The 25,583-nt window shown below is 43.5% G+C and overlaps 1 protein-coding gene across 4 annotated transcripts in view; it reads left to right on the top strand.

Annotated features, from left to right (window-relative positions):
- LOC143291635 (uncharacterized) overlaps positions 1 to 25,583 on the top strand; it is a 171,379-nt gene that overhangs the window by 63,585 nt on the left and 82,211 nt on the right. For all 4 annotated transcript variants that reach the window (XM_076601603.1, XM_076601604.1, XM_076601602.1 and 1 more), the window contains 12 exons: positions 408 to 727; positions 4,198 to 4,341; positions 6,586 to 6,715; positions 8,229 to 8,558; positions 9,553 to 9,657; positions 11,159 to 11,266; positions 12,047 to 12,109; positions 12,829 to 13,113; positions 19,963 to 20,171; positions 20,510 to 20,667; positions 23,172 to 23,289; positions 23,647 to 23,760. In XM_076601603.1, coding sequence (XP_076457718.1) covers positions 408 to 727; positions 4,198 to 4,341; positions 6,586 to 6,715; positions 8,229 to 8,558; positions 9,553 to 9,657; positions 11,159 to 11,266; positions 12,047 to 12,109; positions 12,829 to 13,113; positions 19,963 to 20,171; positions 20,510 to 20,667; positions 23,172 to 23,289; positions 23,647 to 23,760 — 2,084 coding nt within the window. The remainder of the gene's footprint in view (positions 1 to 407; positions 728 to 4,197; positions 4,342 to 6,585; positions 6,716 to 8,228; positions 8,559 to 9,552; positions 9,658 to 11,158; positions 11,267 to 12,046; positions 12,110 to 12,828; positions 13,114 to 19,962; positions 20,172 to 20,509; positions 20,668 to 23,171; positions 23,290 to 23,646; positions 23,761 to 25,583) is intronic.

Raw genomic sequence — 25,583 nt, 5'->3', positions numbered from 1 at the left:
GATAGATATGCTTTTTTATGCATGTGTGTTTTATGCCTGTATGTTCTTATTGTTGGTGGTATGTGTTATTTTGTGTGTTTTTGAGAAGATACAAAAGTTTCCTGTTTGGGATTGACAAAGCGATGCTGTGTTGTGTTGTGCTGTATTATGTTATATCATTGTATTGTTTTTTTTTGGTTTTTTTTGTTTTTTGTATTGTATCATTTTGTATGATGTTGCTAATGGTGATGATTGTGTACAATCCATCCATCCGTCCGTTTTCATTCATTCATCAATTCCACCAAACTATCCATTCATCCATCCATCCATCCATACTTTCTTCATTCATTTACTGATTCATTAGGATCATTTTCCTTCCTTCATCCATTCATCCCATCCGTCCTTCCTCCCTTCCTTTCACTCTACAGCCCAGTCGGCGGCCCTGGTGGACACCATGAACATCTCGCTGCCGGCGCTGATGGAGGCGGGCGAGGAGGCGGAGGCGGAGGGCGGGGACCGGAAGGAGGAGGGGGAGGGTGGTGAGGAGGAGGAGGAGGAGATGAAGCTGATGCTCTTCCCCAGCCAGATCCACAAGCTGACCTGCCTGCTGTCACTGCTGTCGCACCTGCGGGACCTGGTTGGGCGGCTGACGGACATGGCCCCCCGCCAGCCCCCGGCCACCAGCTTCGACTGGCGCAGTCAGCTGCTGTACTCCTTTGTGGAGGAGACGAGGGGGGTCACCGTGCATGTGGGTCTACTTTTTGTTGTTGTTTGTGTTGTTGTGGTTGTGGTGTTGTTGTGTTGTGCTTTCATGTGTTGTGTTTGTGTTCTTGTGTTGTGTTTGTTGTTGTGTTGTGGTATTGTGTTTGTGTTGTGTTTCGTTGTTTCGTTTTGTGTCTTAGTGTTGTGGTGTACTTCCTCTTGGAGGATATGTCGGGGGTCACCTAGTGGAGTGATGGCCTAGAGGTAAGGCGTCCGCATAGGAAGCGAGAGAATCTGAGCGCGCTGGTTTGAATCACGGCTCAGCCGCCGATATTTTCTCTCCCTCCACTAGACCTTGAGTGGTGGTTTGGGCGCTGGTCATTCGGATGAGATGATAAACCGAGGTCCCGTGTGCAGCATGCACTTTGCTCACGTAAAAGAACCCACGGCAACAAAAGGGTTGTTCCTGGCAAAATTCTCTAGAAAAATCCACTTCGATAGGAAAAATAAAGAAAACTGCACGCAGGAAAAAAAAAAAAAAAGAAAAAAAAAGAGGGTGGCGCTGTAGTATAGCAACACGTTCTCCCTGGGTAGAGCAGCCCGAATTTCACACAGAGAAATCTGTTGTGATAAAAAGAAATACGAATACAAATACCTTGCATGTGGGTCAACTTTTGTGTTATGTTGTGGTTGTTGTGGTGTGGTGTGGTGTGGTGTGGTGTGTGGAGGACACAGTGCGTGTGGGTCGTCTTTTGTTGTCGTGTTGTTGTTGTCTTGTGTGTGTTGTGCTGTGTTGTGTTTGTGTTGTGTGTGTTGGGGTTCACCGTGCAGGTGGATCACCTTTTGTGGTTGTGTTGTTGTGTGCTGTTGTTGTGGTGTATTGTGGTGTTGTGTGTTGTGGTGTGGTGTGGTTGTATGTGTTGTGTTGTGTTTGTTGTTGCAGTGTTGGGTGTAATGTTTTGTTCTGTTTGTTGTTGTGTTTGTGGTGTGGTGAGTTGTGTTGTGGCGTTTGTGTTTGTGTTGTGTGGTACTCCTTCGTGGAGGACACACGGTGCGTGGCCGTGCATGTTGGTCAACTTTTGTTGTTGTGTGGTGGTGTGTTGTGTTGTTTGTGGTGTGGTGTGGTGTGGTGTGTTTGCTGTTGTGTCATGTTGTGTTGTGTCATGTTTGTGTTGTATTGTCTTTGTGTTGTGTCGTGTTGTGTCATACTCCTTCGTGGAGGAAACGTGGGTTGTCACCGTGCATGTGGGTCATCTGTGTGTCATGTTGTTGTATTGTGTGTTGTGGTGTTGTGTGTTGTGTGTTGTGGTGTGGTGTGGTTGTATGTGTTGTGGTGTGTTTGTTTTTGCGGTGTTGGGTGTCATGTTTTGTTCTGTTTGTTGTTGTGTTTGTAGTGTGGTGAGTTGTATTTTGGCGTTTGTGTTTGTGTTGTGTGGTACTCCTTCGTGGAGGACACACGGTGCGTGGCCGTGCATGTTGGTCAACTTTTGTTGTTGTGTGGTGGTGTGTTGTGTTGTTTGTGGTGTGTTGTGTTGTGTTGTTTGTGGTGTGGTGTGGTGTGGTGTGTTTGCTGTTGTGTCATGTTGTGTTGTGTCATGTTTGTGTTGTATTGTCTTTGTGTTGTGTGGTACTCCTTCGTGGAGGACACACGGTGCGTGGCCGTGCATGTTGGTCAGCTGTTGTTGTTGTGTGGTGGTGTGTTGTGTTGTTTGTGGTGTGTTGTGTTGTGTTGTTTGTGGTGTGTTGTGTTGTGTTGTTTGTGGTGTGGTGTGGTGTGGTGTGTTTGCTGTTGTGTCATGTTTGTGTTGTGTTGTCTTTGTGTTGTGTCGTGTTGTGTTATACTCCTTCGTGGAGGAAACGTGGGTTGTCACCGTGCATGTGGGTCATCTTTGTGTCATGTTTGTGTTGTGTTGTCTTTGTGTTGTGTCGTGTTGTGTCATACTCCTTCGTGGAGGAAACGTGGGTTGTCACCGTGCATGTGGGTCATCTTTGTGTCATGTTGTTGTGTTGTGTGTTGTGTCTTGCTGTGCCATGCCATGTTGTGCTGTGTTGTGTTCTGGTGTTTATGTTGTGTTGTGTCATATTATACGGTGACATGCCCTGTTGTGTTGTGTTGTGTTGTGTTGTGTAATATCATGTCGTGGTATTTGTGTTGTGTCGTGTCATTTCATGTTGTTGTGTGTTGTGTTGTGTCATGTCATGGTGTTTGTGTTGTGTCGTGTCATTTTGAATTGTTGTGTGTTGTGTCATGGTGTTTGTGTTGTGTCGTGTCATTTTGAGTTGTTGTGTGTTGTGTCATGGTGTTTGTGTTGTGTCGTGTCATTTTGAATTGTTGTGTGTTGTGTCATGGTGTTTGTGTTGTGTCGTGTCATTTTGAGTTGTTGTGTGTTGTGTCATGGTGTTTATGTTGTGTCGTGTCATTTTGAATTGTTGTGTGTTGTGTCATGGTGTTTGTGTTGTGTCGTGTCATTTTGAATTGTTGTGTGTTGTGTCATGGGTTTGTGTTGTGTCGTGTCATTTTGAATTGTTGTGTGTTGTGTCATGGTGTTTGTGTTGTGTCGTGTCATTTTGAATTGTTGTGTGTTGTGTCATGGTGTTTGTGTTGTGTCGTGTCATTTTGAATTGTTGTGTGTTGTGTCATGGTGTTTGTGTTGTGTCGTGTCATTTTGAATTGTTGTGTGTTGTGTCATGGTGTTTGTGTTGTGTCGTGTCATTTTGGGTTGTTGTGTGTTGTGTCATGGTGTTTGTGTTGTGTCGTGTCATTTTGAATTGTTGTGTGTTGTGTCATGGTGTTTGTGTTGTGTCGTGTCATTTTGAGTTGTTGTGTGTTGTGTTGTGTCATGTCATGGTGTTTATGTTGTGTCATGTAATGGTGTTTGTGTTGTGTTATATTGTTTGCATTGTGTTGTTTGTATCATGTTGTGTTGTGTGTTGTGTGTTGTTGCTGTGTGTTTTGATTTGGGGGTTTTGTGTGGTCTGGTAGTATGTGACTTGTGAGCAACAAGTGTATGTGTATGTGAGTACATGTCTATTTGTGTATATAGTGTGTTATGATTTGAGGTTTGTTGTGTTGTGTTGTGTCGTGTTGTGTCGTGTCATGTTGTGTGTGTTTTGATTTGAGGTTTTTGTGTGGTCTGGTAGCACGTGAGCGACAAGTGTATGTATATGTGAGCGACGTGTGTATTTGCGTATATAGTGTGTTTTGATTTGAGAATTGTTGTGTTGTGTTGTGTTGTGTCGTGTTGTGTGTTGTTGCTGTGTGTTTTGATTCGAAGTTTGTCTGTGTGATCTGGCATTAATTGTATGTATGTGACAAGTGTATTTTTATGCGAGTGACATGTGTGTTTGTGTATGTAGTGTGTTTTGATGTTAGGTTTGTGTGTGTGTGTGTGTGTGTGTGTGTGTGTGTGTGTGGTCTGGTAATATGTGAGTGACAAGTGTATTTGTATGTGAGTTTCCGCCGTTTGAGTCTGAGTGCCTGCTGTGGATATATTTTTTCCAAACTTTGTTTCACAGTGTATGAACACGCCATTCGAATATGGGTTCGAGTACCTGGGATCTTCGTCCCGTGAGGTGATCACGCCACAGACGGAGCGGATGTTCGTCACCATGACTCAAGCCATCAAGGCTCACACCGGGGTTCTCTGCATGGGACCCAAGGTAAGTTAACCTGAGGAAATCGTTTTTTTTTTTTTTTTTTTTCTGTTTGTTTATAATGAAAAATGGTTCTGTTTCACAGGGGTTCTGTGCATGGGGCCCAAGATAACTGAGAATTTTTTGTGCTTATAATGAAAAATGGTGTTGTTTCACTGGGGGTTCTTTGTGCAGGCCCCAAGGTAAATCAACCTGAGAAAACTTTTTATTTTAGATTTTTAATGAAAAAAAATGTTCCTCTTTATTTTTCTAAATAAAAAATTGTTTCAGTTTTTTGTTGTTCATATTTTATTCTACCATTTAATTTTTTTTGTTTTTTTTGTTTCTGTCTCGAGGCCTGATCAGCACATTGAATTTATGTAAAGATCTCGCATTTTCTCCTTTTTGTTTTTCTCATTCTCTGTAACAACAGCAGATGTGAATTAGCATGTATGGATCAGCCCACATGGTTTGACACCTCCTTGAAACTGAAACTGAAACTCCTTATTTCTATCTGTCTTCTTTTTTTAATTTTTTTTTTACTTGTCCCTTTTTTCTTTCTGTTTCTTTCATTACACACATACACACACACACACGCACACATACACATACACACACACACACACACACACACACACACACACACTCACAGACACACATACACACACACACACACACACACACATACAGACACACACACACACACACACACACACACACTCACAGACACACACACACACACACACACACACACACACACACACACATACAGACACACACACACACACACACACACACACACTCACAGACACACACACACACACACACACACACACTCACACACTCACACACACACACACACTCACATACACACACACACACACAGACACATACAGACACACACACACAGACACACAGACACACACACACACACACACACACAATCGCTGTATCTGTCCTTCCTTTCAGTTTCTCCTCGCATTTTATGAGTCAGCCCCCACCCCCTGCCCCCTCAAACCCCTTCCCAAAAAAGGAAAAAAGTCTGTTGCCAAGGTTAAATTTTTCAGTCTGATTTGAAATGTTCTTTTGTTTTTGGCTTCAAAACTGAAAGGGCTGAGGTATTTAGTCATCAATTTATGATTTAAAATCCATATGAAATTCTACACACACATGAATAGCATTTTATAGTGTATGTGAGTGTTCACGTTTGTCCACTGGGTATGCACACACAACTCACATGCACACATATACGGCACACATGCACACACGGACAAACACACATACACAGACACACAGATACACACACACACACACACACACACACAGACACACACACACACACACAAACACACACACACACACACACACACCTCCCCTAACCGCTACCTTTACTTTATTTAGTCTAATATCACTCATAGTGAAAAGACATAAAATTGATGAACAAAACACACACACACACACACACACACACACACACACACTCATACACACTCCATTCATATGATAATGATACTTGATAAACAACAACAACAATGACAACAACAACAACAACAAAACCCCAGAAAACATTCACATTGAAAGAGCAAGGCAAGAGTTATGCAAAACCCCTCACTAACGTGATGGCAAGCTCAGTTCAGTTCAGTTACTCAAGGAAGAGTCGCAGTGTTCAGACAAATCCATATATGCTACAGCTATTGCCCCCAAAGCAGATGCCTGACCAGCAGCGTAACCCAACGCTCTAATAATAATAATAATGGTACTTATATAGCGCTGAATCTTGTGCAGAGACAAATCTAAGCGCTTTCGCACCAGTCATTCTCACGCACGCATAACTCTAAAACTGGAGAAACTAAAGACAAGGAAGAGGCAGGGAAGGGAGGCTATTTTGGGAAGAGGTGGGTTTTAAGGCCAGACTTGAAAGAGCTGAGTGTGGAGACTTGACGAAGCGAAAGAGGAAGTTCATTCCAATTGCAAGGTCCAGAGACAGAGAAAGAACGGCGGCCAACAGTCGAGAGTTTGAATCTGGGTATGCCTAAGTGGAGTGGATCCGAAGCTGATCGTAGTGAGCGAGATGGAGTGTAGAGGTGAAGGCAGCCACAGAGATAGGACTGATTTGTGAATACATTTGTAGCATAGTGCTGATCTTGTACTTTATTCGATGTGAGACAGGGAGCCAGTGGAGATGTTGCAAAAGAGGAGTGATAAACAATAGTAATAAACAATAAAGAAATAAGCGACCTACATGACGTCCATTCCTGTGGTGATGCGCAGGAGTGCGGGAAGTTCATGCATGTGAGGGAGGTAAGCCTGTGCTTGGGGCGCCCCCTGTACGTCTTCAACTGCACGTTTGCCACCAGCTCCCTGCAGATCCATGACATATTCCGCGGCCTGGCCAGCACAGGTGAGTCCTCACTGAGCGTGTGTGTTACCTGGACTTTGATTATCGTGTTGTGGTGTGTGTGTGTGTTGTGGTGTGTGTGTGCGTGTAATAGAAGTGATGGTAGATGATTCACATTGGTGTGCCCCTTATAACTATGAATAATAATGATGATGATAATGATAATAACAACAATAACAACCGTCATCATTCTACTACTACTTCTACTGCTGCTGCTGCTGCTGCTGCTACTACTACTACTACTACTACTTCTACTACTACTACTTCTACTACTATTGCTGCTAACAAGAAAAACAGCAAGAACAGTAATAACAATAAGAATGGTATTACTACTACTACTGCTACTACTACTACTAATGATCGTGATAATGATGATTATATACTACTACTAGTAACAACAACATCAACAACAAGAACAGCAGCAACAGCAATAGCAACAACACCAACAACATCTCCTTCCCAACAGGCTGCTAGGTCTTCTTTGTGGATGTGGCCAACCTACTACCACTATAACTACTACTATGAACAACAAAAACAATAACAATAACACCAACAACAACAGTAATAATGGTAATTGTGATTATGGTAATGATTATGATAATGATTATATGCTACTACTACTACTACTACTAATGGTATTTATATAGCGCTGAATCTTGTGCAGAGACAAATCAGAGCGCTTTCACACCAGTCATTCACACGCATGTATAACTCTAAAACTGGAGAAACCGAATGCAAAGAAGAGGCAGGGAAGGGAGGCTATTTTGGGAAGAGGTGGGTTTTAAGGCCAGACTTGAAAGAGCTGAGTGTGGAGACTTGACGAGGCGAAAGAGGAAGTTCATTCCAATTGCAAGGTCCAGAGACAGAGAAGGAATGGCGGCCAACAGTCGAGTGTTTGAATCTTACTACAGTAACAACAACAACAACAACAACAACTACTACTACTTCTACTAACAACATCCCCCAACAGGGTGCTGGGTCCTGTTCGAGGATGTGACCAACCTACTACTACTACTATTACTACTACTACTACTAATGATAATGATAATCGTAATAACAACAAACATCATCATCTCACCACAAACAGGGTGTTGGGTCTTCTTTGTGGACATAGCCAGCCGACTTCTACTACTGTTACTACTACTACTACTACTACTACAACTAATGATAATAATGATGATAATAATAATAACAACCACTCCCCCCTCCACAAACAGGGTGCTGGGTCTCCTTTGTGGACATGGCCAGCCTACTTCTACTACTGTTACTACTATTACTACTACTACTACTATTACTACTACTACCACTACTATTACAACTAATGATAATAATGATGATAATAATAATAACAACCACTCCCCCCTCCACAAACAGGGTGTTGGGTCTCCTTTGTGGACATGTCCAGCCTACTTCTACTACTGTTACTACTACTAGTATTACTACTACCACTACTATTACAACTAATGATAATAATGATGATAATAATAATAACAACCACTCCCCCCTCCACAAACAGGGTGCTGGGTCTCCTTCGTGGACGTGGTCAACCTGCAGCTGCCTGTGCTCTCCGTCTTCACCCAGCTCATGTCCACCGTCGTCGACGCGCTCCGCCAGAGCAAGGCAGCCGTCCACCTGCAGTCGGATGACGTACAGCTCAGTCCCCATGGCGCCATCTTCGCGCTTATGGACTCCGCCATTCCGGTCACGGCCTGCGACCCCGAGCGTCCGTTGCTGTACCCAGCGGCCACCAGCCGCCTGCCGGACGGCGTCCGAGAGCTGTTCCGCGTGGTGTCGGTGATGACGCTTGACTTCCAGCTGTCTCTTGAGGTCATGCTGTTCAGTCAAGGTTTGTGGGTGTTTGGGGGGTGGGAGGTAGGGGGAGGTTGGGTTGGATAGCTTATGATTCTTTCACATTGAAATGAGCTGTTTTTCAAATCTGGACTATGTATTTGTATTTGTATTTCTTTTTATCACAACAGATTTCTCTGTGTGAAATTCGGGCTGCTCTCCCCAGGGTGAGCACGTCGCTACACTACAGCGCCACCCATTTTTTGGGTTTTTTTTCCTGCGTGCCGTTTTATTTATTTATTTTTTTATCAAAGTGGATTTTTCTACAGAATTTTGCCAGGAACAGCCCTTTTGTTGCCGTGGGTTCTTTTACGTGCGCTAAGTGCATGCTGCACACAGGACCTCGGTTTATCGTCTCATCCGAATGACTAGCGTCCAGACCACCACTCAAGGTCTAGTGGAGGGGGAGAAAATATCGGCGGCTGAGCTGTGATTCGAACCAGCGCGCTCAGATTCTCTCATTTCCTAGGCGGACGTGTTACCTCTAGGCCATCACTCCACATATGGAGTGCATTTTTGCACTTGTGATTGGCAATGAAAGCGGTTGTTAACATTGATCGTATGAAGAACTGTGATGGATAAACCTGGGTGTGGCTGTGTGTGTGTGTGTGTGTGTGTGTGTGTGTGTGTGTGTGTTGGGGGAGGGGGGGAACTCGGAATGAGTAGCAAAGGAGCAATGCCACTGCAACGGTGCAAGCAAAAACAAACAAAACAAAAAAGAAAACTATCATCACATTGATCTCATGAACTGTTGTTTTTGTTCTTTTTTTTTTTTTTTTTAAAGATATTTTGATTTTGTACCAATGATTTCAGTTTCTGAAAGAACAGATTTGAAAGATATAAACTTGAAAAAAAAAAGGTTAGATGCACGTTTGTTGTTGTTAAATATTTACAAGTCAGCTGACTGCACGTGGGTATTAATAACAGAATAAAACTGTTTCAAGTTTTGTGTGGAAGGAACTGAAATGTGATTGTTTTCATCTGTTACCCAGGTTTTGTGCATGGACGTGAGTTGGCGCAGAAGACGAAACAGCTGTATGACATGTGTCGTCGTATGTTTGGCACCAACGCCTACATCTCTGACAAAGCTATCCTGGGTAAGGCTTTGAGTCAGTTTTTTATTGCGTGATTCTGTTTTTTTACCATCCCATTCTATTCCTACACATTTTGTACCATACCATCCCATCTTATCATTTCTCAACCCCTATCTTATCCATCCATTCCTATCCTGTCCTGTTCCTGTCCCATCTGATCTTATCCTATCCCATCCCATCTTATCCTATCCCATCCCATCTTATCCTGTCCCATCTGATCTTATCCTGTCCCATCCCATCTTATCCTGTCCCATCTGATCTTATCCTGTCCCATCCCATCTTATCCTGTCCCATCCCATCTTATCCTGTCCCATCTGATCTTATCCTGTCCCATCCCATCTTATCCTGTCCCATCCCATCTTATCCTATCCCATCTGATCTTATCCTATCCCATCCCATCTTATCCAGTCCCATCTGATCTTATCCTGACCCATCTGATCTTATCCTGTCCCATCTGATCTTATCCAGTCCCATCCCATCTTATCCTGTCCCATCTGATCTTATCCTGTCCCATCCCATCCCATCTTATCCTGTCCCATCTGATCTTATCCTGTCTCATCCCATCCCATCCTATCCCCTCTGATCTTATCCTGTCCTATCCCATCGTATCTTATCTAATCACATCCCATTTTATTCTACCCTGTCATATCCCACCCCATCTTATTCTGCCCTGTCCTATCCCACCCCATCTTATCCTATCCCATACCATCCTATCCTACTCCATCCCATCCCACCTTATCCTGTCCCATTGGATCCTATCCTGTCCCATTCCATCTCACCTTATCACATCCCATCCTATTCTATCCGATTCCATCCCATTCCATCCAATCTTATCCTATCCCATCCCATCCTATTCTATCTGATTCCATCCAATCTTATCCTGTCCAATCTTATCCTATCATATCCCATCCCATCCCATCTTATCACATCCCATCTTGTTCTATCCGATTCCATCCCATTCCATCCAATCTTATCCTATCCTATCCCATCCCATCCTATTCTATCTGATTCCATCCAATCTTATCCTATCCTATCCTATCCTATCCCATCCCATCCCATCACACCTCACCACATCCCATCCTATTCTATCCGATTCCATCCCATTCCACCCTATCTTATCCTATCCTGTCCCATCCCATCTCAATGAATAAACAACGCACACAAACAGCACAGCAAATGGTGGGGTGGTGGGGCATTTGGTAGAAGGACATCAGTTATACTATCGGTAAAAAACAACAACAACAACAACAACAACAACAACAAAACTGACAGCAAGCTACCCACCACAGACCTTTTCCTGCAACCACCAGAAATAAGAGAATGTTGGTGATGCGTTCAGCAGTGCAGTGCCCCTACGACAACACAAACAAACCAGGTTGTTGGACCAGTGACAGTGACAGTGTCTCACAACAGAGTGGCTTATGACCTCAACTATGGATGTTACAAATTTCTGGGGAATACAAAAGTGCGTGTGTGTGTGTGTGTGTGTGTGTGTGTGTTTCAGGCCAGGAGAGCAGCGGCAGTTTCTACGGATGGAGTCTCCACTCCCTGAAGGGGGTGGTCGCCGAAGCCGGTGCTCACATGGTGGACAGGCTGGGCATTGATGACAAAGGTGTGTGTGGGGGGAGTGGGTAGGGGGATTTGTGTGTGTGTGAGCTTGTGTGTGTGTGTGTGTGTGTGTGTGTGTGTGTGTGTGAAAGGGGTGGTTGCTGAGGCTGGTGCTCACAGAGGAATCTGTTGTGACAAAAAAGAGTAATACAAAATACATGGTGGACAGGCTGGGCATTGAGGACAAAGGTGGGTGTGGGATGTGTGAGATGTAGGAAAAGGGTGTATGTGTGTGTGTGAGCGTGTATGTGTTTGTGTATGTGTGTATGTGTGTGTGTGTGCTTGCATGCGTGCGTGTGTGTGTGTGCGTGCGCATGTGTGGAAAGGGTGGTTGCATGCGTGTTGGAAGGAAGTGGGGGTAGGTGAGTGTGTAGGTGTGAGGGAGGGCGTTGATACATCTGTGTGAGGGTTGAATGGGTGGGTGTGTGGGATGGCTGTGGTGGGGACGTAGATTTGTATGTATACGTATATGTTTGTGTGTGTGTGTGTGGGGGGAGGGGGGGGGAGGGGGTATTGGGGGGGGGGGTGGATGTGGGAGTGTGTGTGGATGGGTTTGTGGGAAGATGTGTGTGCCAGTGTATGTTTATGCGTTGTTCAACCATTTTACGTCTGCTCACTAAGAGTGATAGTAGACGGATTTTTAGTGAATGTGGTTTGGTTTGGATATGAGTGTGTGTGTGTGTGTGTGTGTGTGTGTGTGTGTGCATGTTTCTATGAATATGCTGTGTTTCATTCTTTGCCTCTGGGTGAAATTCTTGACATTAGACATCGTTATATTTGACAGAGGCAGCAAAGATTGGTTCGGACATGGAGAAGCATGAAAGCGAGACCTCAGAAAAACAGAGAGGTAAGCAGCCATTGGTTTTTTTTCTTCTTTAAAGTAGAGGAATTGTACGCTTCAAAAATTTATTTTCAAATGTCGATTTTGATTGGAACACAATAAAACATGCAGACAGGTAAACGAAAAGGAAGCGGTGGGACTGCCTTGTGGTGATGTGTTCTTCCCCAGGGAGAGCAGCTAGTATGTTAACACAGTGAACTATTACTACTACTTTTTTATATTATAATTATTATTTATTTATTTATTTATTTATGTACTCTTATAGTTGACTTCATCATGTTTTTTGCGCCTTATACATATTACTAGTAGTGGTAGTAGTTATTTTTTTAATGTATTTATCTATTATTTATTATTAATTAGAAATCGACATTTCTGTATATAAAAGGGGGGCGGTTGAGGTGGAGGGGTGGGGGGGGTGGGGGTGGGGGCAAGGGGCAGGGGACTAAGAAAGGAAGAGACAGACAGACAGACCGACAGAGAGAGAACAGAATGTGGAAAAGATAGAGTACAAAATCTAAAATGGAGAGGGTGAGTGTCAGTGATTGGAGAATATCAGACGTGGCCAAGAAGGTGAGCGACGATTCCTCCCAGGTGATGGCACTCTCTCCATTAATTAGAGCAGATTTATTATTAATTTCTTCTTTTATATATATATATATATATATATATATAAAAGAAGTATATATACTTCTTCATGTAAGCTGTCTGTCCATCTTCTCTCCCAGAATCGGACGCTGCCAAAAAGGTGGGCGAAGAGTCCTCCCTGGTGACTGCCCTCCGTGACACCTTCGTGCCACGCATGAACGCCCGCGACGCCAGCCTCTTCGCCACCCTGGTGCAGGACCTCTGGCCACACGTGGACGTGCCCATGGTGTTCGGCGGGGGAGAGGAGGCGGGGGGTGGGGGTCTCAGCACCTCCACCATCCACCCCACCGACTCCCTGCAGACTATCAAGTCGGAGCTGCGCATCAAGTCGTCCAAGAGCGCCGAGTCGCAGAGGTCTTTGAAAGGTGAGGAGGAGGGGTGTGTGTGTGTGTGTGTGTGTTTGTGTGTGTGTGGTGGGTGGTGTCGTTGAGAGTGGTGTGTGAGGGAGAGGCGCGATAGTCGGAGATGCAAGTCCTCTAAGAACGCTGTCACAGAGGTCTTTGAAAGTTATTTATTTTATTTTATTATATTATTTTTTTGGTACGCCTATAGTTGACGTCATCAGGTTTTTGCGCCTTATACATATTATTATTAGTAGTAGTAGTTCTTTTTTTAATATATTTATTTATTTATTTTTATTTTATTTTATTTTATTTTATTTTTTAAAAATTTAATTTAATTTAATTTAATTTAATTTATTTATTTATTTTTTCTCAAGGCCTGAATAAGCGCGTTGGGTTACGCTGCTGGTCAGGCATCTGCTTGGCAGATGTGGTGTAGCGTATATGGATTTGTCCGAACGCAGTGACGCCTCCTTGAGCTACTGAAACTGAAACTGAGGAGGAGGGATGGGGATACGTGTGTGTGTGTGTTGGTGAGGGAGGTGGAGGGGGGAGGTTACGGGTAGGAGTTGGGAGGGTGTGGAGGATGGGGGGGGGGGGCTCGAGGGGAGGGTGTTGTAGAGGGTGGTGTGTGGGGGAGGGGGTGTGATAGTCGGAGATGCAGATCAAGTCCTCCAAGAGCAATGTGTCGCAGAGGTCGTTGAAAGGCAAGGGTGAGGGGGTGTGGGGACGTGTGTGTGTGTGTTGGGGGGTTGGGGGGGGCAGGGGGAAGGTTAGGAGTTGGGTGGGGGATGGGGTGGGTTGTATGTGTGTGTGTTGGGTGTCATAAAGTGTTGTGTGTTGGAGAGGGAGCATGGGGGTAGGAGTAGGGGTAGGAGTTGGTGGGGGGTGTATGTATGTATGTGTGTGTGTATGTGTGACTGTATGTGTGTGTGTGTTTGTGTGTGTGTGTGTGTGAGATCCGCATGTATGCACACACTTTTATTTGTAGACTTTGTGTTTTTCCATAACGTGTGTATGCAAGCATATGTGATCATGCTTAAGTTTTGCTTATGCATGAGTGTGGATTTGTGTTTGCATATGTTTGGTGTTTTGTGTGTTGTATGATGAACATGTGTGGATACGTGTGTGCACGTATATACAGGTGTGTGTCTATGTGTGTGCACCCATTTGTGCATATTTCAAGTATGTATTAGTGGGTGTGTATATGTGTGTCTGTTTTTGAGTATGCCTTCATTTCACATATGCCTACAGGTTGCTTTGTTCATGTTTACTGTAGGATGTTTTGAAGCTACCTTCAACCTTACCAAGACTGCACAGACAAGAACAAAGTCTGTTTTTATATTGGTTCAACTTCATTGATAGTAATATTATGTGTCAGAGCAGTATGCATAAATATTATTGTTATTTGCATTAGTTGCTGTTGCTGAAGACGAAACAACATGATTGGGTCTTGTCTGTTAGACTAGAACTAGTGTGTTAAAGCTACTGCTTAAACACACAAATTATTTAATATTGTTTAGCGATAGCTGGATAATTTCACAGACAATTACCTGTTGCCAAACACACAAATCACAAACAACAAAGACACGCATCACAAATCTTTCCACTCATATCTGAATGATTAACTTTTTTTTTTTTTTTTGGATTCGTTTTTTTGTTGTTGTTGCAAAGCTCGGATAGATTCGGACTGGTTTCTCTTTGTGGTTGGTAAGTTTGAATGTAATGACTCTGTATCGTTTTAGTATGTCATGCATGAAGAACTAGCATTTGTTCATGGTTTCTTCCATTGATGATTGATGTGTATAACGATTGATTGAGAAAATTGTTCAAGCAAGCTTCAGAACAAAGGCGTATCTATTATTTATTCACCTTTTTTTTCTTTTTTTTTCCCTCAAGGCCTGACTAAGCGCGTTGGGTTACGCTGTTGGTCAGGCATCTGCTTGGCAGATGTGGTGTAGCGTATATGGATTTGTCCGAACGCAGTGACGCCTCCTTGAGCTACTGAAACTGAAACTGAAAACTCTAACACCCCAAAGCTTCATTCCCCACTGCATGAGAAAATGACATCAGAACATAGACCTCTTCGCAGAATGTTATTGCATGGATCATCAATGTCACAGGGAGACATAGACCTCTTCGCAGAATGTTATTGCATGGATCATCAATGTCACAGGGAGACATAGACCTCTTCGCAGAATGTTATTGCATGGATCATCAATGTCACAGGGAGGGTCGTTGACAGTTTAATTAATGCTGATTATTGTGGTGGACAATGACTCTCAAATGAAGCGGCAAGATTGCACTGGCTCTTAATGTTGCAGCAGCCTTAGGGGCTTGTTGGCCTTTGGGAACCATCCCCAAAAACTGACTGTTGTAAAAACCCCTCTTAGCCAAGAGAGTGGGGTTGCACCTTGGGCAATACACTCTCCACTACGATAAAATTATGGCCAGATAATCGGGGCATTTTTTGCTTCCTCTGCTGTCCGGATGATATTATTTGTCGGAAACAACTGATTATCGTACATACATTAATACACTGATTGTAAAGCCCATAAAATAGTCAGAGATTTGTTCTTTGAAATGTAGGTAGTATGTAATTATAACATGATTACTGTGTCAACAGTGGTATTCATGTTAGTTATCTTGTGAGTAAGGGTATGTGCATGGATGAATTTGTGTGTGTGTGTGTGTGTGTGTGTGTGTGTGTGTGTGTGTGTGTGTGTGTGTGTGTGTGTATGGATATTTGTGTTTACATGGTCTGTGTGTGTGTGTGTGTGTGTGTGTGTGTGTGTGTGTGTGTGTGTGTGTGTGCATGCACATGTGTGTGTTTTGATTTGGTGTGTGCATGATCAGTGTGTGGTATGTATATTTCTCTGTGTGTTTAAGCCAATATGTTTGCATGCATAAGTGGATGCATGCATATAATTGTGCTCATGCATGTTTTGTGTACATGTGTCTGTGTGCACGTGTCATACAGATGTGGTGTCTACATACATGTGTAGGTTGGTGTGAAACCAGAGATAACAGTCATAAATCTTGCATTTTCCTTTCTTTAGTTCTCAGTACCATTGCATTTTATTTCCTTTGTTTTTCCGTTGTTGGGGGAAAAAAAAGAAGAAAATTCTTAAACTTCAATTTTGAAAGATTCCGTAATACTTGAAATGCTTATGGTGGCATTTAGTGCAAGACACACACACGCGCATGCACGCACGCACATACACACACTCGTATACACACAGATACTCTCAAAACTTCGTGGTTGATTCTCAGGTGTGTTCATGCATGTATTCTAGTAGTAAAAATGCCATCATTATGCATTTCTCCACACCTTTAGCATTACATGGTAGAAGAGAAGAGAACGAGAGTTAAGGGGAGAGAGCTAGTGTATGCTTGCTCAACCTGAGAACCTGAGCATGACTGAACAGAAGGACCAGTAACCCAGTTCCAGGCTTGCTAAACCTGAACAGAAACATTGAACAAAAAGATCATTGACCCACAATATTCCAGTATCAGATTCACAGGACCTGAGCAAGTTGAGCAGACAGATCACTGACCCAAAACATTCCTGTTTCAGACTAACTGATTTCTTCTTCTTCTTCTTTGTTCGTGGGCTGCAACTCCCATGTTCACTCGTATGTACACGAGTGGGCTTTTAGATGTATGACTGTTTTTACCCTGCCATGTTGGCAGCCACACTCCGTTTTTGGGGGTATGCATGCCGCTGGATATGTTCTTGTTTCCATAACCCACCGAACGCTGACATGGAATACAGGATCTTTAACGTGCGTATTTGACCTTCTGTTTGCGTACACACACGAAGGGGGTTCAGGCACAAGCAGGTCTGCACATATTTTGACATGGAAAATCGGAAACATCTCCACCCTTTACCCACTAGTCGCCGTTACCGAGATTCAAACCTAGGACCGTCAGAGTCCAACGCTTTAACCACTCGGCTATTGCGCCCGTCAACTGACTCTAAAATTATCCTGCTTTTCCACAGCATTTCCACTGACTCTAAAATCATCCGCTTTCCCACTGACTCTAAAATCATACTCTGAAATATTCGTGTTCTTTTTTTTTTTTGTGTGTGTGATCTGAATCTGTGTGTGTTCATGGCTTGTCCTGTGCTTTTATATTTTGTTTTCATGGTCTTAATGTCTGTTTTCCATTTGGTTTTTGCATGACTTGTAATCATTTGATTTTCGGCTGATCTGTTGGTATAATATCTCTGGTTTTTAGCATGTTCTGAAATGATGCTTTCACTCTGAAATTTGCTCATGCTTTTCTTGACATCGGCATTACAGTGTGCTGTTTCATCATGTGGTTTGTGAACCAGACTCTATAAATCTTGCTGTCTTTTTGTTCTCATACATTTCATTTTTTTTTGTTTTTCCGTGCTTGGGAAAATACACGCTTCTTAACTCTAAAATTCCTGATCTTAAATCATCTGCTTTGCATGACACAACACCATCACGCTACTATTCACATGCTTTTACACACAGAACTCTCAAAATTCGTGGTGATCCTGTTTTCAGCTGATCTAGTAATATTATGCTTTCATAAGTCTCTGACATCCTGTTGCTTACATGTAGAAATAGAGACTGTCATTAAAATATCTGCTTTTGCACTCTGAATATCGCTGTGCATACTGACGAGGACATACATTCCGGCTTTTACTGACAAAACATTGATCAATAAATCATCCCACATATTCCAGATCGATACACACCTGCTTTTCACGACACTGACTCAAAACATCCTGTTTCCACTACTGAATTCTTCGCTTTTCCTCTGATCGGGACTGCAACTCCCATTTCAACTCTAAATATATCCTGGCTTTTACTGATTGAAACATTGTTTTCCCTGCTGTTGAACCACACTCTTTTATGCATGACTGGATATTTCTGTTTCTACCACCGACCTGACATAAACAATCTTACTGCTTTTTCTTTTCGTACTACACAAATTCACACAGCGGCTGACTTTCGTGACATAATAAAATCATCTCACCTTTTCCGCGCTGAACTAAAAAGAGTCATCCTCGCTTTACCGCTTTTCCACCGACTCTAATAAAATCATCCTGCTTTTCCGCTGACTCTAAAATCATCCTGCTTTTCCACTCTGAAATCATCCTGCTTTTCCACTCTGAAATCATCCTGCTTTTCCGCTGACTCTAAAATCATCTTGCTTTTCCACTGACTTTCCACTGACTTTTAAAATCATCCTGTTTTCCCACTGACTCTAAAATCATCCTACTTTTCCATTGCTTTTCCACTGACTCTAATAAAATCATCCTGCTTTTCCGCTGACTCTAATAAAATCATCCTGCTTTTCCGCTGACTCTGAACTCATCCTGCTTTTCCACTCTGAAATCATCCTGCTTTTCCTCTGACTCGAATACAGTGAGCCTGCTTTTCCACTGCTTTTCCACCGACTCTAATAAAATCATCCTGCTTTTCCGCTGACTCTAAAATCATCTTGTTTTTCCACTGACTCTAAAATCACCCTGCTTTCCCACTGACTCTAAAATCATCCTGCTCTAAAATCATCCTGCTTTCCCACTGACTCTAAAATCATCCTACTTTTCCATTGCTTTTCCACTGACTCTAATAAAATCATCCTGCTTTTCCGCTGACTCTGAACTCATTCTGCTTTTCACTGTCTCTGAAATCATCCTGCTTTTCCACTCTGAAATCATCCTGCTTTTCCACTCTGAAATCATCCCGCTTTTCCACTGACTCTAAAATCATCCTGCTTTTCCACTCTGAAATCATCCCGCTTTTCCACTGACTCGAATACAATCATCCTGCTTTTCCACTGACTCTAAAATCATCCTGCTTTTCCACTCTGAAATCATCCCGCTTTTCCACTGACTCGAATACAATCATCCTGCTTTTCCACTGACTCTAAAATCATCCTGCTTTTCCACTGACTCTAAAATCATCCTGCTTTTCCACTCTGAAATCATCCCGCTTTTCCACTGACTCGAATACAATCATCCTGCTTTTCCACTGACTCTAAAATCATCCTGCTTTTCCACTGACTCTAAAATCATCCTGCTTTTCCACTGACTGTAATAAAATCATCCTGCTTTTCCTCTGACCGATAAAATCATCCTGCTTTTCCATTGACATTAAAATCATCCTGCTTTTCAAAATAACCCTGCTTTTCCTCTGACTAATAAAATCATCCTGCTTTTCCTCTGACTGATAAAATCATCCTGCTTTTCCACCGACTCTAATAAAATCATCCTGCTTTTCAAAATAACCCTGCTTTTCCTCTGACTAATAAAATCATCCTGCTTTTCCACTGACTCTAAAATCATCATGCCTTTCCACTGACTCTAACATCATTCTGCTTTTCCACGGACTTTCCACTGACTCCAAAATCATCCTGCTTTTCCACTGACTTTCCGCTGACTCTAAAATCATCCTGCTTTTCCACTGACTTTCCACTGACTCTAAAATCATCCTGCTTTTCCACTGACTCTAAATATCATCCTGCTTTTCCACTTGCTCTAAAATCATCTTGCTTTTTTCAGACTCACTGAACCTGGATATAAACTTCATTGAACAGAAAAGAGCGCTGACCCCAAAAGCGTCGCTGACATTGAAACATCCTTCATCGAACAGAAAGTAGCCCTGACCCAAAAACGTCACTGACGTCCTTCATTGAACAGAAAGCAGCCACTGACTCTAAAATAATCCTGCTTTTCCACTGATTCTGAAACCATGCTGCATTCGTTTTTTTTATATGATGAGCCTGTGATTGCACAAGTTAATTTCCATGTGGATAAAGTAGTTTTGATTTGATTTGATTTGTCTCTAAAATCATTCTGCTTCCCCCTCCCCCCCCCCCCCCCCCCCCCAGACTCCCTGAACCTGAACACCCCAGTGGTGCCCATGCTGCACGCCAGCAAGGAGCACTTCGGCACGGTCCTGGACCAGATCGGCAAGCAGGTGCTCGACAACATGCAAGACGCCATCGCTGTGGCCACCGGTGACCTTGGCCTCCTGCCTGGGGCGGCCTTCCAGGCCAGGGTCATGCAGCTGGCCCAGCTGAATGCTGCTCATCAGACGGTGGGTGGTGGTGGGGCTCGAATCCTCTGAGGCGGAGAGTATGGTTGTGAACGTGACTTGTAGGGTGTTGTTGTTGTTTGTTGTTGTTGTTGGTGTTGTTATTGCGTATGTACGCACGCACGCACACACGCATGTACGCACACACCATTTATGTCCCCCACAACCCCCTTCACCCCAACCCCACTACCAACATACGTGATATAATGTCACGTTTTTGGATCAGTCAGCATTCGTTGTCAGATCCTCGAAGCTAAAACTGAAAAAAACCCAAAACGTTAATACATGTTAAGCGCTCACAGCAGCCCGGTTGGTGTTCACAGTTCGATTTTTTCGGGCAGATTCTGGTCGTGGGCCCGTCAGGCTGTGGGAAGAGCGAGTGCATCAAGACGTTCGCCGTGGCTGAGAAGGAGCGCGGCAAGGTCATCAACATCCAGAGCGTCTTCACCAAGGCTGTGGAGTCTCAGGAGCTCATGGGATACGTGGACCCCAAGACAAAGTGAATCACGTTCTGTATTGTTCGTTCTTTAGTTTAACGTCTTTTCATTGTCAGTGATATTAGACGAGGGTAGGAAAAAAATCGAGTGGGAGGAGGGGGGAAATTACTGTGTACGCATGCGAGTAAGTGTGTGTGTGTGTGTGTGTGTGTGTGTGTGTGTGTGTGTGTGTGTTACATACAGAAAATGATTGATTTAAGTTTTGTTTAAAAGAAAGGAGATGAAGAAGAAGAAGAAGGCAGTGGGGGATCTGGTCCAGGACCGTGCCGAAGTGCTCCTTGCTGGCTTGCAGCATGGGCACCACTGGGGTGTTCAGGTTCAGGGAGTATGGGGGATGGGGGCGGGGGGGGTGCGGGGGGGGGGGAAGCAGAATGATTTTAGAGACAAATCAAATCAAATCAAAACTACTTTAAAAAAAAAGTGTGTCTTATCCTGTATGCCTTTATTTCCATGCCTTCTCCTTTTTTCTTTTGAAATGACAATTCTCTTACAGTTGTTGTTGATGTTGTTGTTGTTATTGTTCTTTCTATCTTTCTTTCTTCTTCTTCTTCTTTCTTCTTCTCTTGCACTGCCTCCTCCTTCTCCACCACCACCTTCTCCTGCTTCCCCGCTGCCTTCTTCTTCTTCATTTCCTTTCTTGTTCTTCTTCTTTCTTCTTCTTCTTTCTTCTTCTCTTCCACTTCCTCCTCCTCCTCCACCACCACCTTCTCCTCCTCCCCCGCTGCCTTCTTCTTCTTCTTCACTTCCTTTCTTGTTCTTGTTCTTTCTTGTTCTTTTCAAAAGCTCATGGGATATGTTGTCCCCAAAACAAAGTGAGTCATATCCTGTAGTCTCATGATTTAATTTCCCTGCTTTAATTTATTTTATTTTATTATTATTGATCCTCTTAAAGTTCCTCTTCGTCTTCTTCTTCTTTTTGTTCTTTCTACCCAGCATGCACACCCCTGAAAACAGAGTATGGTTGCCTAGATGGCAGCATGCATGCCCCTGAAAACAGAGTATGGCAGGGCAAAAACAGTTGTGTATATAAAAAGCCCACATGTACAGACCAGTGAAGGACGGAGTCATAGTCCATGAATGGAGAAGAAGGAAGAAAAAAACAGATTGCACAATACTTTATTATTATGTGGAGTGATGGCCTAGAGGTAACGCGTCCGCCTAGGAAGCGAGAGAATCTGAGCGCGCTGGTTCGAATCACGGCTCAGCCGCCGATATTTTCTCCCCCTCCACTAGACCTTGAGTCGTAGTCTGGACGCTAGTCATTCGGATGAGACGATAAACCGAGGTCCCGTCTGCAGCATGCGCCTAGCGGACGTAAAAGAACCCATGGCAAGAAAAGGGTTGTTCCTGGCAAAATTCTGTAGAAAAGTCCACTTCGATAGGAAAAACAAATAAAACTGCACGCAGAAAAAAATACAAAAAAATGGGTGGCGCTGTAGTGTAGCGACGCGCTCTCCCTGAGGAGAGCAGCCCGAATTTCACACAGAGAAATCTGTTGTGATAAAAAGAATACAAGTACAAATACAAAATATCTCAACAAAAGAAATTCACGTGTGTTGGGTTTATGCAACACAAAAAATGCACAAAAATCACAGTCAGTCAGTGTGAATACATATAAGACACGAATATGATAGTCAGTCGTTTTCGCCTATGACCATCAGAACAGCAGAGGAGGTAACTGCTGTCCCGACTATCTGGGCTAAAATTTGATTACAGTGGAGAGTGTCTTGCCCAAGTTTCATACCCACTCTCTCGGCCAAGAGGGTTTTAGGACAGTCGGCGTTGGGATGGTTCCCAAAGGCCAACTAGCCCCCAAGGCTGTAGCACTAAGAGCCAGTGCAATCTTGCCTCCTAGTTTTGAGAGTCATAGTCTTTCACAAAAGACTAAGCTGTAAGTTTTTTCCCATTGCATTGGAGAAACCATTGATAATACAGCTCTCACTTTGCTGTTGGCCCAGCTGTAAACTTATGTCAGTCCTGTGATATAAGCTCATACATATAACATGCTTAAATGCTTAAAGTTAACGTAAACCTCACATACAGCAACCACAATCATTCACACGCAGTGCCCACAGTAAGGTACCAGTGACGGGCGCAATAGCCGAGTGGTTAAAGCGTTGGACTGTCAGTCTGAGGGTCCCGGGTTCGAATCACGGTGACGGCGCCTGGTGGGTAAAGGGTGGAGATTTTTACGATCTCCCAGGTCAACATATGTGCAGACCTGCTAGTGCCTGAACCCCCTTCGTGTGTATATGCAAGCAGAAGATCAAATACGCACGTTAAAGATCCTGTAATCCATGTCAGCGTTCGGTGGGTTATGGAAACAAGAACATACCCAGCATGCACACCCCCGAAAACGGAGTATGGCTGCCTACATGGCGGGGTAAAAACGGTCATACACGTAAAAAGCCCACTCGTGTGCATACGAGTGAACGCAGAAGAAGAAGAAGAAGAAGAGGTACCATTGATGTTGATCGTGCTGACTGGGGGTGACTTTTTTTTTCAGAGAGTGGCAGGAAGGTTTGCTGACGTCGCTGCTGCGCAAGTTCTGCATCCAGCCGCCCAACATCAACTATGACATCAACGCCAAGCCAACCATGAAGATCATGCAGCTGGATGGGGAGGTGGGGTGTTGAGTGTGTGTGTGTGTGTGTGTGTGTGTGTGTGTGTGTGTGTGTGTGTGTGTGAGAGAGAGAGAGTTTGTGTGTGTGTGTGTGTGTGTGTGTGTGTGTGTGTGTGGTGTGTGTGTGTGTGTGTGTGTGTGTGCCGTGTGTGGTGTGGTGTGGTGTGTGTTGTGTGTATGTGTGTGTGAGAGAGAGAGAGAGAGAGAGAGAGAGAGAGAGAGTTGTGTGTGTGTACACACACACACACACACACACACACACACACACAAATTAAAAATTGAAAAATTGAAAATAAAAAATAACGAAAGAAGGGAAAAAGACTGCAACATGAGAAGAGTAATCTCCCTTGTATTTCAGTGTGATCCACACCAGATGGAGCTGCTGCACTCTATCCTGAACAACAGCGGGACAGTGGTGCTGGCCAACAATGAACGTATCTCCATCCCCCCTACCCTGCGTTTCATCTGGGAGGTAACTCTCACATCATCACTCTCAGTCACTTCCCTTTTTAGGGATTTTGTTTCATGAGTAAGGCTTCGTTGGGTAAGTGGTTGTTCCACCTGCCACAGAGGCAACCATTCTCCGTTTTCGGGGGTTGTGGGGGTATTGTTCGTGTCTTCATACCCCCAAAAGGTGTGTAGTTGTTCATCTGCGTTGCGTATACACCCGAAGAGGGGGTTGTGGTGGGTGGTTTAGGCACCAGTAGCAAGGTCTGCACTGGGAGATATTTTTTGTTTTGTTTGGCAGATTTTGATTGGAGTTATTTATTAACATTTATTTATTTATCTATTTTGTTTCTTTTTTTTTTTTTTTTTACAAAGAGCTGTTGGAATGTTTAACGTTATGTTTATATCTGTCTGGATGATGTAAGAGCGCTTTGAGCAGCATTGGTACTGGATATCGCGCCATAGCAAAATTATGTATTATTGTTATTGTTATCATTATATTATTATTATTATTAGCGTGTTTAACCATTCTTCCACCTCTCCAGACGGAGTCGCTTGTTAGTCTAAAGACTTCTCCTGTACAAAGTCCACAAAGTAATTTTCTGCAATTGTACTTAAGTACTCATTTCAGATTCCACCCACCATCCACCTCAGTTTCCCCCAACTCACAGTTCATTCCCCTTCCCCCCCCCCCCCCCCCCCCCACACACACCCCCACCCCCACTCCTCTCCTAAATGATAACACTCAAATGTAAAAATCAACACTCAAACAAAATGTCCACTCCCACCAGTATGTGTGTGTGTGGGGGGGGGGGGGGGCATAAAACAAAATTGACCCAGAGGTAACGTATTTGTATTTGTATTTCTTTTTATCACATCAGATTTCTCTGTGTGAAATTCGGGCTGCTCTCCCCAGGGAGAGCGCGTCGCTACACCACAGCGCCACCCATTTTTTTGTATTTTTTTCCTGCGTGTAGTTTTATTTGTTTTTCCTATCGAAGTGGATTTTTCTACAGAATTTTGCCAGGGACAACCATTTCTTGCCGTGGGTTCTTTTACGTGCGCTAAATGCATGCTGCACACGGGACCTCGGTTTATCGTCTCATCTGAATGACTAGCGTCCAGACCACCACTCAAGGTCTAGTGGAGGGGGAGAAAATATCGGCGGCTGAACCGTGATTCGAACCAGCGCACTCAGATTCTCTTGCTTCCAAGGCGGACGCATTACCTCTAGGCCATCACTCCACTGTGTCCGCTTAGGAAGCGAGAGAATCTGAGCCGCACACTGGTTCAAGTCCCACAGTCGCAAGTACTTTCTCCCCCTCCACTAGAACTTGAGTGGTGGTCTGGGCGCTAGTCATTCGAATGAGACGATAAACCGAGGTCCCATGAGCAGCATGCATTCAGCGCATGTAAAAGAACCCACGGTAACAAAATGGTTGTCCCTGGCAAAATTCTGTAGAAAAATCCACTTTGATAGGAAAACAAATAAAATTGCAAGGAGAAAAAAAAGAAGAAAAAAAAAAAAGGTGGCACTCTCAGTGTGGCGACGTGCTCTCCGTGGGGAGAGCAGCCCAAATTTCACACAGAGAAAATCTGTTATGACAAAAAAGAGTAATACAATACAATACAAATACCAATAAAAAATGTATCATTATTATTATTGTTATCATTGTCATCATCATTATTATGATTATCATTATTGATGTTATTATTATTATTATCATCATCATCATCATCATTATTATTATTATTATTATTATTGTTATTATTATTATTAGTAGTAGTAGTGTTCTTATTGCCATTAACATTATTAGTATCATCATCATCATCATCATTATTGTTGTT

The sequence above is a fragment of the Babylonia areolata genome, chromosome 17 (assembly GCF_041734735.1).
Source record: "Babylonia areolata isolate BAREFJ2019XMU chromosome 17, ASM4173473v1, whole genome shotgun sequence".
In the NCBI taxonomy this organism is placed as follows: Eukaryota; Metazoa; Mollusca; class Gastropoda; order Neogastropoda; family Buccinidae; genus Babylonia; species Babylonia areolata.
Note: the sequence above shows the minus strand (reverse complement) of the source record. Positions and strands in the feature narration are given on the sequence as shown.